Source organism: Eurosta solidaginis, chromosome 1, assembly GCF_040869045.1.
Source record: "Eurosta solidaginis isolate ZX-2024a chromosome 1, ASM4086904v1, whole genome shotgun sequence".
In the NCBI taxonomy this organism is placed as follows: domain Eukaryota; kingdom Metazoa; phylum Arthropoda; class Insecta; order Diptera; family Tephritidae; genus Eurosta; species Eurosta solidaginis.
The window spans coordinates 108,847,773-108,866,003 of record NC_090319.1 but is presented as its reverse complement, the minus strand read 5'-3'; the positions used below and the strand labels follow the sequence as shown (position 1 = coordinate 108,866,003).

Genomic DNA, 18,231 nt, shown 5'->3' with positions numbered 1-18,231 from the left:
GTCTAGTTGTTTGTGTCATATTTTACAAAGCTTTTTACTACATCTGTCTTTCCAACAGTTAAACATTTTTTTTTCTCTTTTTAATAGGCGGGCTTGTCTTCTTGCGTCTGATATCCATACTACCATTATAGTGTAAGTAGATATAAATATGGTCTTGAATTTTTATTGTCCATTCAATTTATACACTTGTAATGAGTTATAGACGCCTTTCATAATAATTTGTTTATATTTATTACCCCTTAACCTGAAAAAAATATGGCAACCCTAATGCTACTTGACTTAAAAAAACTTTAAATGGCAGCAAAAAACTATTCGAATTTTTCATTGAAAGCATAACTAGAAAGTGAACTGATCACGAAGTTCATTTATTGTATGTGTAGCCAATATTTGAACATTACCTCTTGTTCTATCAAACTGAATCAAAAAGTAATTTTTGAAAAAATTGTACTTGGCAGCCGACGATATGAAAAGTAACGAGCGGACATTTTTTTTTTTTTTTGAAATGACCAGTGTTTGATAAAGTTAGAATTAATATCGTTTTTATCGACCTGCGGTCGCGTTAAACTCTTCTTTTAGATTTTACAATAAGGTTATTTCATTATTTATATCATTTCCGGTTTTATACTCAGTTGAGCAGAGCTCCGTCCGTCCGTCCGTCTGTCCGTTAACACGATAACTTGAGTAAATTTCGAGGTATCTTGATGAAATTTGGTATGTAGGTTCCTGGGCACTCATCTCAGATCGCTATTTAAAATGAACGATATCGGGCAATAACCACGCCCACTTTTTCGATATCGAAAATTTTGAAAAATCGAAAAAGTGCAATAATTCATTACCAAATATGGATTAAGCGATGAAACTTGGTAGGTGAGTTGAACTTATGACGCAGAACAGAAAACTAGTAAAATGTTGGAAAATGGGCGTGGCACCGCCCACTTTCAAAAGAAGGTAATTTAGAAGTTTTGCAAGCTGTAGTTTGGCAGTCGTTGAAGATATCATGATGAAATTTGGCAGGAACGTTACTCTTATTACTATATGTCTGCTTAATAAAAATTAGCAAAATCGGAGAACGACCACGACCACTTTTTAAAAATTTTTTTTTTAAAATTCAAATTTTAAAAGAAAAGTTAATATATTTACAGTATATAAGTAAATTATGTCAACATTCAACTCCAGTAATGATATGTTGCAACAAAATATAAAAATAAAAGAAAATTTCAAAATGGGCGTGGCTTCGCCCTTTTTCATTTCATTTGTCTAGGATAATTTTAATGCCATAAGTCGAACAAAAATTTACCAATCCTTGTGAAATTTGGTAGAGGCTTAGATTCTAGGACGATAACTGTTTTCTGTGAAAAAGGGCGAAATCGGTTGAAGCCACGCCCAGTTTTTATACACAGTCGACCGTCTGTCCTTCCGCCGGCCGTTAACACGATAACTTGAGCAAAAATCGATATATCTTTACTAAACTCAGTTCACGTACTTATCTGAACTCACTTTGTATTGGTGTAAAAAATGGCCGACTATGAACACGCCCACTTTTTCGATATCGAAAATTACGAAAAATGAAAAAAATGCCATAATTATATGCCAAATACGAAAAAAGGGATGAAACATGGTAATTGTATTGGTCTATTGACGCAAAATATAACTTTAGAAAAAACTTGGTAAAATGGGTGTGATAAGTAGAAGAAAATGAAAAAGTTTTGCAGGGCGAAATCAAAAGCCCTTGGAATCTTGGAAGGAATACTGTTAGTGGTATTACATATATAAATAAACTAGCGGTACCCGACAGATGATGTTCTGGATCAATCTGGTCCACATTTTACATATACAACTAAGTGCCACTCTCTTTTAAAACCCTCATTAATACCTTTAATTTGATACCAATATCGTACAAACACATTCTAGAGGCACCCCTGGTCCACCTTTATGGCGATATCTCGAAAAGGCGTCCACCTATAGAACTAAGGCCCACGCCCTTTTAAAATACTCATTAACACCTTTCATTTGATACCCATATCGTACAAAAAAATTCTAGAGTCACCCCTGGCCCACCTTTATGGCGATATCTCGAAAAGGCGTCCACCTATAGAACTAAGACCCACGCCCTTTTAAAATACTCATTAACACCTTTCATTTGATACCCATATCGTACAAACAAATTCTAGAGTCACCCCTGGCCCACCTTTATGGCGATATCTCGAAAAGCCGTCCACCTATAGAACTAAGGCCCACGCCCTTTTAAAATACTCATTAACACCTTTCATTTGATACCCATATTGTACAAACGCATTCTAGAGTCACCCCTGGTCCACGTTTATGGCGATATCCCGAAAAGGCGTCCACCCATACAACTAAGGCCCACTCCCTTTTAAAACACTTATTAACACCTTTCGTTTGATACCCATATTGTACAAACGCATTCTAGAGTCAACCCTGGTCCACTTTTATAACGATATTCGGAAAAGGCGTCCACCTATAGAACTAAGGCCCACGCCCTTTTAAAATACCAATTAACACCTTTCATTTGATACTCATATCGTACAAACAAATTCTAGAGTCACCCCTGGTCCATCTTTATGGCGATATCTCGAAAAGGTGTCCATCTATAGAACTTAGACCCACACCCTTTTAAAATACTCATTAATACCTTTCATTTGATACCCATATCGTACAAAATAAATTCTAGAGTCACCCCTGGCCCACCTTTATGGCGATCTCTCGAAAAGGCGTCCACCTATAGAACTTAGGCCCACTCCCTTTTAAAATTATCATTAACACATTTCATTTGATACCCATATTGTACAAACAAATTCTAGAGTCAGGCCTGGTCCACCTTTATGGCGATATCCCTAAATGGCGTCCATCTATAGAACTATGGCCCACTTCCTTTAAAATACTCTTTAATACCTTCCATTTGATACACATGTCATACAAACACACGCCAGGGTTACCCTAGGTTCTTTTTACAACATGGTGATTTTCCCTTACTTTGTCTCCACAGCTCTCAACTGAGTATGTAATGTTCGGTTACACCCGAACTTAGCCTTCCTTACTTGTTATTACTACCATAGGCAATGGGGAGAATGTTTCGGAAACCTTTCCTAATAAATCTAAGTCCCGTGTCACCTCTCTGTAACGGTTTAGGCTTGAGTTATCAAGCAAAAAAAAACCTTGATAGGCCAATTCTTTGCCGATATGAGAAAAATTGGATGTTGATCAAAATTTCAAAACTAAATATTGAACGTTTTCAAAAAAAAAAAAAAATCATGTTGCGTTTTTTTTTACCGTTTTTTAATCATTAAAAATAAACTAAAATCTTTTTTCTTTCTACTATAGATTTTGAGTTGCTGAACTAGAATTTAAAACAGAACTATAGGTTAAAACAGACATTTTCACTTTAAGAGTGGCCAAATGTATGCAACTGATAGATTTTCAGTGCATTTGATAGAAGCGAACATTTAACTCGTTACTAATTAACAAGAAAATCTAATACTGTTTTCACACAGAAACTTAATGATCTCATTTCACCTTCTAATGAAATCGTAAATTTTTTGCTTTCACACAGAAGTAACTGCTCGATTAGTATGAAGGATGAAATGTGAAGCGAATAAAATGACAATGCTATATGACAGACAATCATGGCGAAACGATACAAGGTGGCAGCATGGCGACATACCTACATACATAAATAAGAACTCCATGTACTTTGTTTTTGTAAATTCGATGGACAAATGTCAAAATCAACCGGAAGTTGATGTATCAAATCAAATAAAAAAAGGTTATAATCAGCTGTTCGATGCGGCCACCTTGTATCGTTCCGCCATGCAGACAATGACATTTACTTTGACAAATGACATTTTTAAGCACTGAACACACCAAAAACTAAGAAACTGAACGCTCCCAACAGAGTTGCATTGTGCTTTTGACTTCATTAGGCATTCGATTAGCTACCCTGCAAAAACGCTCCACGTCATTTGACTAGTCATTTGACCGTCATTGTGCGGTCACGGCCCTTATTAAATTTTAGTCACGTTTGCACTAGCAAGAGTAGATTTTTTACATTTTTTTCCCATTTCGTACCTATTTATGTGATTGTGCATTCCGCTCCCACTTGTAGGATGTGGGCATAGTGCTGTGCTGCTCACACACGTCACAATGCTCGTCAAATGGCGGTCCTATTCTCCGTCATTTCACTCTACATTTTCGAGTCATTTGACAGTAAATTTTACTGCGGTTTTACCATTTATATAACCGCCATATAACATGAATTTTATCTGCAGATTTACGTTACCTGGAGCAGTCATATGAATAAAATATGAACCAAAAAATTGAATTTTCAATATTTATTATTTTCATTATTATTATATATGTACATGAAATTGGAACTTATATTAATACAGTTTATATAAAAAAGAAGTAAGTACTTTAATAATAAATAAACTCGCTTGATTGGTTTTTGTTTTCCAATTGAAATCTTTTCTAAGCGAGCAGAAAATAATTTTAAGCTTTAGAAAAAACTCCAATTATTTGAATCAATTTGTTGAAACAGATTCGATTTACTCTTTTTTTCAGATCAAGAATATTCAAAGCTGTCGTGGAATCCGATTGCTGTCGTAATTGAATTTTAAAGTAATAAAGTAAAATATGAATTTAAAAATGTAGGACTAGTAATTGAGTCAGACTTATTATTGTTCTAAATCTAATCATTCAAGCAATAATTCCGCAACCCTTAGCAGGAGTATTGATTGGTTTCAAATCTAATTCCGACAGCAATCGTATCACGACATACCTTATTATATATGTATATGAAATTGTAACTTAAATTAATACAGTTGATATAAAGAAAAGTAAGTATTTTAATAATAAATAAACTCGCCTTATTGGTTTTTATTTTCCAATTGAAATCTTTTCCAAGCGAACAGAAGATAATTTTAAGCTTTAGAAAAAACCAACTATTTGAATCAATTTAAATCAACAACAGATGGGATTTACTCTTTTTTTCAGATCAAGAATATTCAAAGCTGTCGTGGAATCGGATTGCTGTCGTAATTGAATTTGAAAGTAATAAAGTAAAATATGAATTAAAAAATGTAGGACTAGTAATTGAGTCAGACTTATTATTGTTCTAAATCTAATCATTCAAGCAATAATTCTGAAAGCCTAGCAGGAGTATTGATTGGTTTCAAATCTAATTCCAACAGCAATCGTATCACGACATACCTTATTATATATGTACATGAAATTGTAACTTAAATTAATACAGTTGATAAAAAGGAAATGGAAGAATTTTAATAATAAATAAACTCGCAGTTTCTAACTTTATACCATCCGTACAGTGTGATGAATGCTTCACTGCCTTTTCCAATTGCTTGACGCCAGCAATTTTTGCTGTTTGTAAAGCTTTAGCTGTAATGCAAATATATAGATGGGTTAAAGTGGTTTTCGTATGTTGTTCAACAACTCACCCTATACCATAATCACTGCCTCCTCATCGATTTTGAATATGTGTACTGTTTCAGTATTCAGACCCAGTTCGTTTGGTGCAATATTTTCGATTTGATGAATATGTATACTATCCGTTAGGCAGACAATTAGGTGCAATCGATTCATTCATATACTGTGGGTATTTGAGCCGTAGACGCAATGGCAGATATTTTGATTCTTTTTGAAGTGTAACATTTATAAACAGTTGGGTTTCTCTGCTGTCATCATCACCACTAGAGAGCTATTGAAGAAACGATCGACTATGTGAGATTTACACGCATAGATTTCTTCCACCTTTTCACAGTTATTGATGAAGAAAATGCGAAAGCCATATTTACCATCCAATACCGAAATAGAACTGTAGAGGAAGAAACATTTTATAAAATTTAATAAAATCAAAAAAAAAAAAACACTTTTTTTGCTATAACTTAAAAAAACTCATATTCAAACTTCTGCTTAACTTCTACATATCAATAGCTACCTTTACCACCAGGATTCACTATTGCTTCTACGCCTATGCTATTGTTTCCTACATCGATGAGCTTTGTAATAAAATAAACAGCTATCTTCCCAATCTCTCCAGTTTTGTCGCCTCGCGAAACCTGATATTGTCACCAACCAAATCATCGGTGACCTTATTTAAAACATGACCGCGCCAAATGTCGACCATATGGCATTACCCTACCGACTGTCTTACACCCTAAAATTTTGGGTGTGACTTTCGATCAGGATCTACATCTTGGAGAGCATGCACTAGCAATTGTAACGAAAATCGTCGTTGGTGTGAGGGCTTAGCCGATCTCCATAGTGCCCGACTATGAGTAGGAGCTGTTTAGGACTGGCATCTACGCCGTTTCGCCTCATAGGAGGGCGGCGGGATGTCGGTGACCAAGAACTGCCAACCCCCTAATCCAGGGTGTTATGCGGACCGTGCCTATTGGACGATTTGTATCCAGGGGATAAATTCGGCTGTATTCGAACGGAGCCTTCCCGATACCGGACCACCCCGGGAAGTATTGATGGCCTTACAACAGTAAGGGGCGCTGCTGTGGCTGACGGTTCTTTCCCCGTATATAATACTGGACCGCTGAGCCCGCCTTGTCGGGCTGGTGGTCGTACGACCAAGATGAACGACTCATTACCTAATTTTCATATGGACGATGATAAGAAGAGGACTGAGCCGCAAGCCAAGGACGACAAATACGCATTAAGCGATGCGTCGGACTCGGGGAGCGAGAGTAGTGCTGATTCAATGAACTCCGTGTTGGAGAAGCACACAAATGAAAAAGGAGTAGAAGAGTGGAGAAGGGTACGGAGCAAAGAGCACTTTCGAAGTACCGTGCAGTACTAAGAATTGTACAACCCTTGGAAGCAGTGGTGGACCCAACAGAAGAGGAGATCGAGCGCTTGGCATGGGCTCATGAGGCGGTAGAAGTAGGTCGAAGGCAGTTCAAAAGGTTTACTGCGAGAAACCCTCGGTTCTACAACCGGTATGAGGAGGAAGAAGCGTCGAATGGCAGAATGAAAAGGCAACGTTCGGCGGAAGGCGACAAGCCTGCTTTCAAGAGGCAGAAAGGGCCCAGTCCCAGAGCCGCGACGCAGGGCAGTCCCATAGACAAGACAAGTAGGCCCAAAGCTGTAAGACAGATGGGCCCCAAAAGCGAGGTAGCAACTACCTCGAAGGCTGCGAGTCAGAGGGAAGTTCCAACTATGGAAGTAGGAGATAAGCCAAAGGGAGATAACGCTAAGACTCCGACTTTCTCGGAGGTGCCAAAGGGAAATAACACTAAGACGCCTGCTTTTCCCGAGAAGATGAGTGATGTGGCAAAGCAGTCACTGACTGTGGCGCTGGTTGATCGTAGCAGTCCTTTCGAACAGATGACTAGTGAAAGGTGGAGATCTGTAGAAAAGGAGCTTATTAGCTTAATGCTTAAGATGATGCGGGAATAACCAAGCAAGCTCCTTCCAACCTTTGATTCGGGGGATGGTATAATGGTATGAAGATGATAGCGTGCGACAACATCGCGAGCTTGCGGTGGCTGGATGAAGAGGTTCCAAACCTCCAAAGGCAGGGCACGAACGCGCGTTTTGAGATGGTGGATAAAGTGCAAATCCCCAAGGTACCAAAAGTTAAGGTATGGATACCATGCGTTATGAAGTCGGAGGATACACTGCGACTTTTGCAGAATCAGAATCCGAAGATACCGACACATGATTGGAAGGTACTTACTGTATCTCGGCCTACGGAGGAAGGTCAGTTATACATCTTCGAAATAAACAAGCAGGCGGAGGATATATTGTACGCGCAGCTTGGAAAAATGTCCTTAGGTTCAGGCAAAATTTATATGCGACTCAGGAAAAGAAGTCGCGGGTATTAAAGTCCTAGCACGCTGGACGTGGGCGAAGTCGAAAAGGACATCAAAAGCCTAAGGCAAAAAAGACAGGTGGAGGTAGCCCACGTCACTCCGAATGTGTTAGAAGGGGACCAACAGCCAGATGGTGCTGTGAGTCGCACAGAGGAACACCCGGCACAACAGGTACAAGAGGCTGAAGGGGGCTTCGAACACTCTAAACCAAAAGGGCTAGGGGAGGACGACGACGGCACAATGAAGGTGCTGGAGGGGGACAAGCAGCCCATTGGTGCTGCGAGTCCTACAGATAAGCCTCCAACACAGTAAAGTGGCGTCGAGCGAACTCCTCCTCCTAACGCGCTGATCCGGGAGCCGTGGCTTCCATCGGGAGGAAAGGTTTCTGGACTTAGCGCGCGCGGATTTGGCGTTTACTATGCGCAAACGGAAGGACGGGTGCGAGGTGTAGTAATGGTAAGGAAACAGCTGCATTCATATATGCTGCCTAATTACACTACTGAGGACCTCGTAGTGGTGGTGAAATCGCCGGGCTCAGATGGTACATGTCCGGACATGCTACAAGTTTCAAGTAGAGCGGTCGTGGGATGGCTTAAAATAATATTCGATGGGTGCATAAACTGAATCATGTACCGCACTCTTGGGAACTGCTCGTGTATCTTTCCTACCAAAGGCGGGGAAGATCGGTCACGTGTGTCCCAAAGATTATAGACCCAATAGCTTACCATCATTTCTGCTCAAAACCTTTGAGAGGCTGATAGATGTGTACATAAAGTCCAACGTGGATGAAAAGCTGCTCTCCACAACACAACAGGCGTACACCAAAGGCAAGTCAGTAGACACCGCATTGCATAGGGTGGTAATAAGCATAGAAAAAGCCCTGGAATATAAGGAATATGCTCTAGAAGTCTTCTTAAGCATTGCCGGGGCTTTCTAAATGAGCGATTATTGATGGTCTTAATTACGTTAAAGTACATCCAGCCTTACCCAGATGGATCGACTGCATGTTAAACTGCAGTAAGATTACATCGCAATGGGGATTGTACGCGGCCACGAAATTAGAGGACAGGGGCACTCCGCAGGGAGGGGTGCTATCACCTCTGCTGTGGACGCTGGTCATTAACCAACTGCTTAGGGGATTCTACGAGGGACCAGAAAAACTTACGGTTTACGCAGATGACGTTGCATATGGTCTTGTTTACAAAGAGGTACAAGGTCCCTAATTGGACCAGGTCTAAGTTAGGAGGGGCGACCCTACGGGAGAAACCTTGCACAAAATATCTAGGAATGATCCTAGACAGTAAGCTGTCATGGAAGCTCAACGTGGAGGAGAGGGTGAGGAAGGCTTCAACGGCACTTTATGCATGTAAAAGAATGCAAAAGAACCGGCATATACGATCAGAGGAACTCGATGACTATGCCTCAAAACTAACAACCAAAAGCAATAATTATCATTTCACTGACACAAATTTTATAGTTTTTTTTTTCGGGATTTGGACACAATGTTGTTGTTTTTGTAGCGATAAGGTTGCTCCCCGAAGGCTTTGGGGAGTGTTATCGATGTGATGGTCCTTTAGCCGGATACAGATCCGGTACGCTCCGGTAACACAGCACCATTAAATTGCTAGCCCGACCATCTCGGGAACGATTTATGTGGCCACATTAAACCTTCTGGCCATCCCTCCCTATCCACCCCCCCCCCTCCCCCCCCAGATCCTCGTCTGTTAGTGAAACAGGATTCGCCGCGGATAGGTGAGGTTGACAATTGGCTTTAGAGAAGCTATATATTGCGCTGGCAACCTGAAGGGTTGCGATACACAGCCCCTTGAATCTGGTATTTTAGTCGCCTCTTACGACAGGCATACCTACCGCAGGTAAATTCTGACCCCCTAAGCCGCTGGGGGGTATTTGGACACAATCTTTTCATTATATTACTTAACAATTTAAAGGCTTCATTCTGTATTGCGAACGATAGCTCAGACGAACTACTCGCCTCCAAACGATTTCGTCTAGCAATGGTATTCTCTATCATTTTCGTTCGGTCTTTACCTTTCTAACTAACAGGAAGGCAAAAGTAATTGTCAAGTGATAAGTTGCCATTGTTTAACATAGTGCAATTACACTAGCGATTCGTCTCTGATCCGCATCGAAAGTTCGTTTCGTAATAGAGAATGAGGCCCTAAGATTAGACATTTTTTTCAATTTGTATTTTGACTTAACAGCAACAACAGAATCATGTTTAATTGTACGCCGCACAAGCATTATAGCATCATGTAACGAAGCTCAGTTTCTTCCAAAAATTGTTCAACACTGCCACGTAAAATCAATGTACTTGTTCTAGCATTAACGCAACCTTTAAATAATTATAAACTATAAAAATGAAATTAATGTCAAACCTTGGAAAATATTGAAACGTTCACCACCAACCTGACGTTCTTCAAAGTAATCACATTGACCCAAAACACTTGAATTAATATCATTAGCTGTAGTCATAACAGCACCACCACAAGCTTTCATTCTACGTTTCCAATCTTCTTCTGGTACATGAACAGCACAGAACATATCACGATCTGCAAAATTCTGTGTAGCAACATCGCCAATTGGTAATTTAGAAAACACAACATTGGCGCCTTACTTAGCTAGTTTATTCTACAGAATACGCCATTCAGCATCAACAATTTTCTGATACTCTTGGGCATTGGAGGACATTGCTGTGGCAGATCATTTTTCCAATAAAGCACTTTGTTGCTCCTTTGATTGGCGCTTCGACATGTACAGCCATGTCATATTTTAGCATGCATAATTGTAATGCTTTACGTATAGCTTTAATGATGATACGTGCATGCACGCCTTCCTCAACATCTGGCTTAACTTGTTTTAAGATTTCACATGCTTAAAATACTACTGAAGTGGTGCCATCGCCGACCTGATAAGAGAAATATTTTTATTCTACACATTCTAATATAACCAAAAACTTACCTCAGCATTTTGAAATTTGGCGATGTCTACTAGAGTTTTACGGCTGGATTCACAATATCCAATAGTTTCATAATGGTTGCCCCATCATTTGAAATTGTGGCCTTACCACTGGAATCAACAATATGCTTGTCCATACTACGTGAACCCAATGTAGTGCGTACAGTGCCACAATTGAATGCGAGGCATTGATGTTGGATATGAGTTGAGGTTTACCATGAGAGCTATCGGTACCCAAGCATTTTTTACACAAATACTCATGTACCCAATACAAGTTCAGGACGTTCATATTTATCGACACGCTGTCCGGTATGGCCCAAATGTTGGAAATATGCAGTTGGCACTGTTGAGAAAAAATATGGATCAATGAACACAAGTAAAAGTGAAAGATTTTTTTACCATCTCTTGTTACTTTACACATTAGACATTGGAAACGACGACCAGCATCTACAAGTTGCTATTGAGCCTTGCAACGATTACATCTAATTGCACCCAATTCACCAAAATTTACAATGGGTGGCTCATATTCACCCTCAACCGTGCGTGCCATTGGTGAGACGGTAAGTGTAATGGACAAAGCTGTTGTTTTTAATAAATCAGCTGTTGCAGGTATGCAATACAAAGACGACCTGCAAAGAAGAAAGATCAATGTAATTGCCAAACAAAACATTAATTTCGATTATCGATACCTAACGTAACGTGGCGAGGAGTTACCCTGATCTTCTACCACATATTTTGTGGTCACCAATGGTGGTAATAAACCCTGTTCATTAGCAATAAAAGCACCACCAGCGCTATTTTGATTTTCAATGATAACGCTTATCGGATTTGGCATCTGATCGGGATCTAAACGGCGTTGGGCTTGATCATACTGTTGCGGCTGTTGATATTTACCAGTAACAGGTGCAGGTGGTGGCTAAAGAAAATAACACAAAAATAATCATCAGCAAATTTGTAAATTATTAGTTGTATTAGCATACATTATAACCAGGACGTCCGGACGTGTCCGGGTATTGGGGGTTGACCCGGCTTGGGTGGTTGACTGAGCATTGGCGTCTGTCCAGGTTGTGTTGGTGGCATCATAAAAGCCATCAATAACAAGTGCCAAGAATATATCCGCGGCATACCTGCCGACCAAAATGATTCAAGGGGTTGTGAGTGCCAACCTCACCCACCCGTGGCGAATCCTGTACCTAACAATTTGGTGTGAACAATTGATGCCAGTTAACCCTCTGAAATAATCGGCGCAATTGTACGCCATTGTATTGGCATTAATTTGGCAAAATGCAAAAACTTTTATCCTCCTCCCGTGACCATTCTGTCTTCTTTATGCTAGGATCAAGCCATTCGTACCAGCGTGTCTTACATTGCTTGGCAGATTTGCGGTGCAGCAGTGATGCAATACGTGACCACTGGTTTTTGCCATATTTCATTACAGCTGCTTTGAGGATTTCATCCTGAAAGTTATCAATTTAGTTAATACACGGCCAAGAGTAACCAGTCGCGTCAAATGCTTACCTCAGTATTTCTCAACACACCACATTTTATCATAATTCGCGGCATGCTGCTATATAATTGTGAATTCTTTCGATGAGCACAAAAACCAAATCAAAAATTTTTGTCGAAATAAACAGCAAAAATCATTGTATATTAAAGACTTTGGGAAAATTTTAGAATAGCACCCCCGAGTTCGGGGTAAAACTTGGTATCAAATGAAAGAGGGAGTACTCCCGATCACAAATATATATATTATAAAGTGCGCACACTTATAATTTAAAAGTTATTTGTTGTTAAAGTTTGCAAATTTAGCAAATTTCTATAGCACTTTAAATTACAATTTACACATCTTTCAAAACCTTAATCCACATACATATCTATATAAATTGGCAACGATAAACTTAAATTGCATTTTTGTATATTTCACATTTCATTTTTGCATTGTTTTTACTTATTATAAATGTTTTTATTAAATCAATCGCGCTTTTGTAGCAACATGCACATATATATATATATATATATATTTTATTGATGACATTACAAAGCTGTGCTGCCACATATGTATATATACGTACACATATAAAATTTGTATAGAAATTTGCAAACTTTAACACCAAATAACTATTAAATTATAAGTTTGCGCACTTTAAAATATATATATTTGTGATCTGGAGAACTCCCTCTTAATATTAAATCTTTCCGGAGATATTCCACTTAAAACTCTTAAAACTGAAAAAATTGTCCACCACCAAATGTTTTGCTGTCTCTGCTGAATTAAGGCTGAGTAACACAGCACTGTGCTGTGTTATTGTGTTAACACTCAGTAATGTGCGGCACGCACACGCACACTTATCGATTAATTTATAACACAGTGGCACACTCGATGGCACAAAGCTGACTGTTTCTATAGCACAGAGAATGACACTCAGATCGTAAGTGCACATTCATACATACATAGTCTATTGTGCTTGTGTTTTGCTTGTGTGTTGATTGTACTAATAATCTTGCCTGTGTATACGTTTAAAAGATGTGGGCAAAAAATGTATACTCTACGTTGAAAATGTTCTATTTAAACAAAATTTGTGGTTATATAACGTAGATTCCCTAAACATGGGAGTATGAAAGAAGATAAATGTTGCCACGATTTACTTTTCTAAATGGCGTCAAACGTGGCGTTAGAGGTAAGTAACACATTACTGTGCTCTGATATTGTGCCAACACTCATATCGACTTTCGATAATCAGTTATAACACAATTGTGTCAACACAATGTGTTAACACTGCAAAGTGTGCCTGTGCTACTGTGTTAACACTCAAAAAATAGTGTCATTACCCACCACTATGCTGAATTATAAATGGCGGATTTTTTTGCAGGCAAAAATGACGTATTTTGCTATCCCTATAAAAATAATAGGTGCGAGAGAGCACGATACATTGTGGGAAAGCTAAATTTGTCAACATGCTATTTCATTTGGAGAATTTTTCATTCCAAATCGTCACCCCTGTCAAAAATTCGTGTGGCTGTGTGCGTTTTTGGTCACACGATTTTTGCAGGGTACTAATGAAATAATTATAGATTCGAATTTTGTAGGGAAGATTGAGCTCAATAAGCGTCTTAATGTAGAAAACTGCTTTTATTATTCAATAAGCCGTCTGTGTGAAAACAGTATAATACTGTTTTCACACAGAAACTTAATGATCTCATTTCACCTGCTAATGAAATCGTAAATTTTTTGCTTTCACACAGAAGTAATTGCTCGATTAGTATGAAGGATGAAATTTCAAGCGAATAAAATGACAATGCTATATGACAGACAATCATGGCGGAACGATACAAGGTGGGAGCATGGTGACATACCTACAAACAAAAAAATGCCATGTACTTGTAAATTCGACGGACAAATGTCAAAATCGTACTGCGCCGGTAGTTGATGTATCAAATCAAATAAAAAAGGTTATAATCAGCTGTTCGATGCGGCCACCTTGTATCGTTCCGCCATGCAGACAATGATATTTGCTTTGACAAATGACATTTTTAAGCACTGAACACACCAAAAACTAAGAAGGGGAAACGGAAGCGTAACGCTGCCAACAGAGTTGCATTGTACTTTTGACATCATTAGCTACTAATGAAATAATAATAGATTCGAATTTTGTAGGGAAGATTGAGCTCAATATGCGTCTTAATGTAGAAAACTGCCTTTATTATTCAATAAGCCGTCGGTGTGAAAACAGTATAAGGCATTTTCGCTCATATAAATTTCACCTAAAACGATTGCATACATTTTGATGGTACTTTTCGATTAACTATTGTTTGAACATATATATTTTTACATATTCGAGTTCAGCATCTCAAAATCTATAAAAAAATGTGATTTGGAATTAAAAAAATTGGTTTTGTTTTTATTTTACAATTACAAGCAGCTAAAAAATGGCATCATTGTGGATAAAACAAGTTATCAATCCGTCAGGATGTTCACGATGGCTAATTTTTGGCACTTTGGCAGCGTTTTGACAGGATGTTCAATATGGCGGCGCATACGGTCGCCTAGCTTCAGCGGGTGATAGAAATAGATACAGGATGAGAGCACGATAGTCACTTTGAAAATTAGGTGATCCATTCTATTTGTAATTTTGACATCTATGCAGAAGTTATCACACTTGTCTTATCCACAATGAATGGCATAGTTACGCTTTCAGACACGTTTTTCAATACTGTAACGAATTTACTTGCAAATCCTCTTATTTGCAATCCTCTGCTAAGTTCGAATCACTAAACTGTTGAATAAATAACTCCAATATTGAATAATGGAAAAATGGCCTTTATTAAAGTACGTCACAATAACACTTATGTATACTTTGCTACTCGCTGGCTTAATAACCAAACTGATTGATAACTCAAATGAAACTCTACTATTGGCCACCAGATCGCGTGCTTAATCAATAACTGATTGATAGCTCAACTCAAACTGAATTTCAGCGCCTCTACATCTGCCGCCTTTTATACTCTATGGTTTCCTCGTTCGCCTTTTTCTAGAATCTACTAGCATTGTCCATGAGCTCTCAAACTTCTCAGCTATAACTAAAATTGCACAATTTTATACATCTTTTAGGCGCTTCCAGAATCTACTAGTCCAGTAGCTCTCAAACTTCTCAGATATATGCATGACTCTCCGCTGCTCGTATTCGTACATGGTACATATGTGTAGACGCAATTATTTATTCGTTTATGTAGATACATAAAGATTGAATTATTGATGTGAATGTTTGTAGTTTACAGTCTCTCGCGCACACATAGGCGTATAAGTAAATGCATCTGTGTGTGACATCTCTCGGCTGCCTTATATATGTGTATACATGATTTGATCATTGACGTAAATATCGCTTAGCATCGCCTTAGTGATGGTATAGCTTAGTGATGCTAATATCAGTGACAATACAAGTTTTTGACACTTTTATCCTGCTGAGAACTTCTGGAAAAATTCTAGCGCATTTATGTCGTTTCAAAATATATAATTGTTTTTGTAAAATATTAATGTTCGCAAGAGACTATTCGTACATCTCCATTTTCTGGCATATTTCATTGCGAAGTACGTAAGATAGAAAGAAGCGAATGAAGGCCATTCATATCTTCTATTTTTTTTATTTGATAGACATTTTGAGGCTAAAATTATTTTAGCATTTATGCTTTTTACTTCTTAAAAATTATTTAATTTAAATTTTGCTGAAATCTTATACATTTTTGGGTAAGTTTAATTTTCAGCAAATAAATTTTGCAAAATTTAATTTAAAACTCTAACGTTACAGTGAAATTTCACAAATATAACCAAAAAAACAGAGAACAATCCAACAATTCAATGCAAACTATGGAACAGTAGTTGTAGTATGTTTCAACTTGCCTGGTGACATTCACCCTTATTATGGTTGTCAACGTCAACCATCACTTCGTGTCGTCATCGACATCAACGTCACGTCAACGCGAAATGGGAATGGAAACAATATATTGACGTTGATGTGTTTTTTTTTTTTCTCGGACGTTGTGGCAGCGCACTGCCCCTATGTGGCCCGATGAAAGCAGGCTTTTTTTTTATGTATCCTAATTCTTATTTATGTGTTATTTATAATTTTTTTGTTACCGAGTCTTTGAGAGGCAGTGGCTTCTTAAGCGCCGAGATCTAAAACCGCTCAGCTACAGAGAAACTCATCAGCTGAGAAATATAGATTCACAAAATACAATAGACTAAAAGTAAATATATTTTTTTAATTATTAAGAGAAGATAGAACCGTCTTTTTATGGCAAAGAGCGAGTCCGAAACATCAATTATTCTCGAGTGAGAGTTATAGTCTTCACACAAACATAGAAAAGGTTCGTGTAGTTGGAAATTGCTTCTGCATTGTTTAAGAATTATAGGTTTATAATGCCTTGAAACTCGGCATGGAACATTCAAGTTTACTTCGTTCAAAAGAAATGGGCTTGAAATCGATCCATTTAAAAGTCTAGCGATAAATAGTACACCTAGCATTTCTCTACGACTTGGAAGTGTAGGAAGATTTATTAGTTTTTATCGATTAGTGTAAGGAGGAAGATTATACGGAGAGGCCCATTGAAGATTTCTCAAGGCGAAAAGTAAAAACTGTTTTTGAATTGATTCTAGTCTATCCACATGAACTTGATAACGCGGATTCCAAATTATCGATCCATATTCTAATATCGGCCTCACCAATGATGTAAAAAGGGTTTTTGTAACGTAAGGATCACTAAACTCTTTTGCCCATCTTTTCACAAATGCTAAAACTCCTCTCGCTTTATTGACTTCGGCATTAATATGAGGGTTGAAACTAAGTTTGCAATTCATGTAACTCCCAAATCGTCAAACACATCAACGCTTTCCAGAGTTTGGCCATTAATTGTGTAGGAAGCTGGCTGTATGTTCCCACGTGAAAAACACATGGATTTACATTTTTCTATGTTAAGAGGCATAAAATTCGCATTACACCAAGTAACTAAACGATTTAAATCCGCCTAGAGTACAGAACGTTCTTCAACCGATGCGTATGACTTAAAAAGTTTTACGTCGTCGGCATACATTCAAATTTTAGAATATTTTATAGTTGTGGAAACATCGTTTATAAAGATCAAAAACAAAATAGGACCGAGATGGCTGCCCTGAGGCACACCGGAGGGAACATCGATGACATTCGAACAAAGGTTTTTAAAAATGACTTTGAGTTCTACCGCAAAGATAGGAGGAGATCCAGCGAGTTAGGCCAGGTTGAAAACCAAGCAATTCGAGTTTATAAACAAGTAATGAGTGGCGTACTTTGTCGAATGCTTTGCTGAAATCAGTGTATATAACGTCGGTATGATGATTGTTTCTAAACCCATTAAAGACGTGAGTTGTAAATTTAAGCAAATTGGTTGTGTTGATTTGGCTCTACAAAAGCCATGCTGAGAACTATCTATCAATGTAGTAATCGAAAATGTAAGGTGATTAGTAATGATTGCTTCGTAAAGCTTAGGGATAGCGGAGAGCTTTGCTATTCGACGATAGTTTTCAATAGACGACTTGCTTCCTTTTTTATGGAGTGGGATAAGAAAAGATTCCTTCCAAAGCGGGAAAATGCCATTTTTTAAAGAGAGGTTAAACAGATCAGTAAGGGGCTGGTAAATGTATTCCGCACATTTTTTAAGAAAACATTTTGGGATCAAATCGGGACCGTATTTGAAGGATTCTTTTAAGGTCTTTAGATGTAGTAGAACATCTTCAGGCAGCAAATGTGGGGCATATATTGAGTTACTAGAATGGAGCTCATACGGATAATTTGTAGGTGATTAATCAACCACAGCAGAGTAATTAGAGTGAAAAAATTGAGCGAAGAAGTTTGCAATCTCTTGATCGTCG

The 18,231-nt window shown here is 38.2% G+C and overlaps 1 protein-coding gene and 1 long non-coding RNA gene across 9 annotated transcripts in view; one reads left to right on the top strand and one right to left on the bottom strand.

Moving 5' to 3' along the window:
* LOC137236714 (uncharacterized) overlaps window positions 1–18,231 on the top strand; it is a 135,118-nt gene that overhangs the window by 70,389 nt on the left and 46,498 nt on the right. The window lies entirely within an intron of this gene.
* On the bottom strand, window positions 4,442–13,229 carry LOC137236710 (protein transport protein Sec24C-like). Of its 8 annotated transcripts, XM_067759643.1 has the most exons (11): window positions 12,975–13,209; window positions 12,351–12,416; window positions 11,813–12,289; window positions 11,522–11,748; window positions 11,232–11,461; window positions 10,836–11,175; window positions 10,492–10,782; window positions 10,284–10,426; window positions 9,906–10,226; window positions 5,472–5,848; window positions 4,442–5,412 (listed from the first exon to the last, which is right to left on the bottom strand). In XM_067759643.1, the coding sequence occupies exons 4-5, from the start codon at window positions 11,665–11,667 to the stop codon at window positions 11,290–11,292; spliced, it is 318 nt and encodes a 105-aa protein (XP_067615744.1). In that variant the 5' UTR covers window positions 11,668–11,748; window positions 11,813–12,289; window positions 12,351–12,416; window positions 12,975–13,209; the 3' UTR covers window positions 4,442–5,412; window positions 5,472–5,848; window positions 9,906–10,226; window positions 10,284–10,426; window positions 10,492–10,782; window positions 10,836–11,175; window positions 11,232–11,289. The 8 variants fall into 8 exon arrangements, 7 of the variants coding, with proteins under 7 accessions (XP_067615744.1, XP_067615746.1, XP_067615745.1 ...); XR_010948594.1 differs by having other exon boundaries at window positions 11,727–11,748; window positions 12,351–13,205; XM_067759645.1 differs by having other exon boundaries at window positions 11,250–11,461; window positions 12,351–13,229.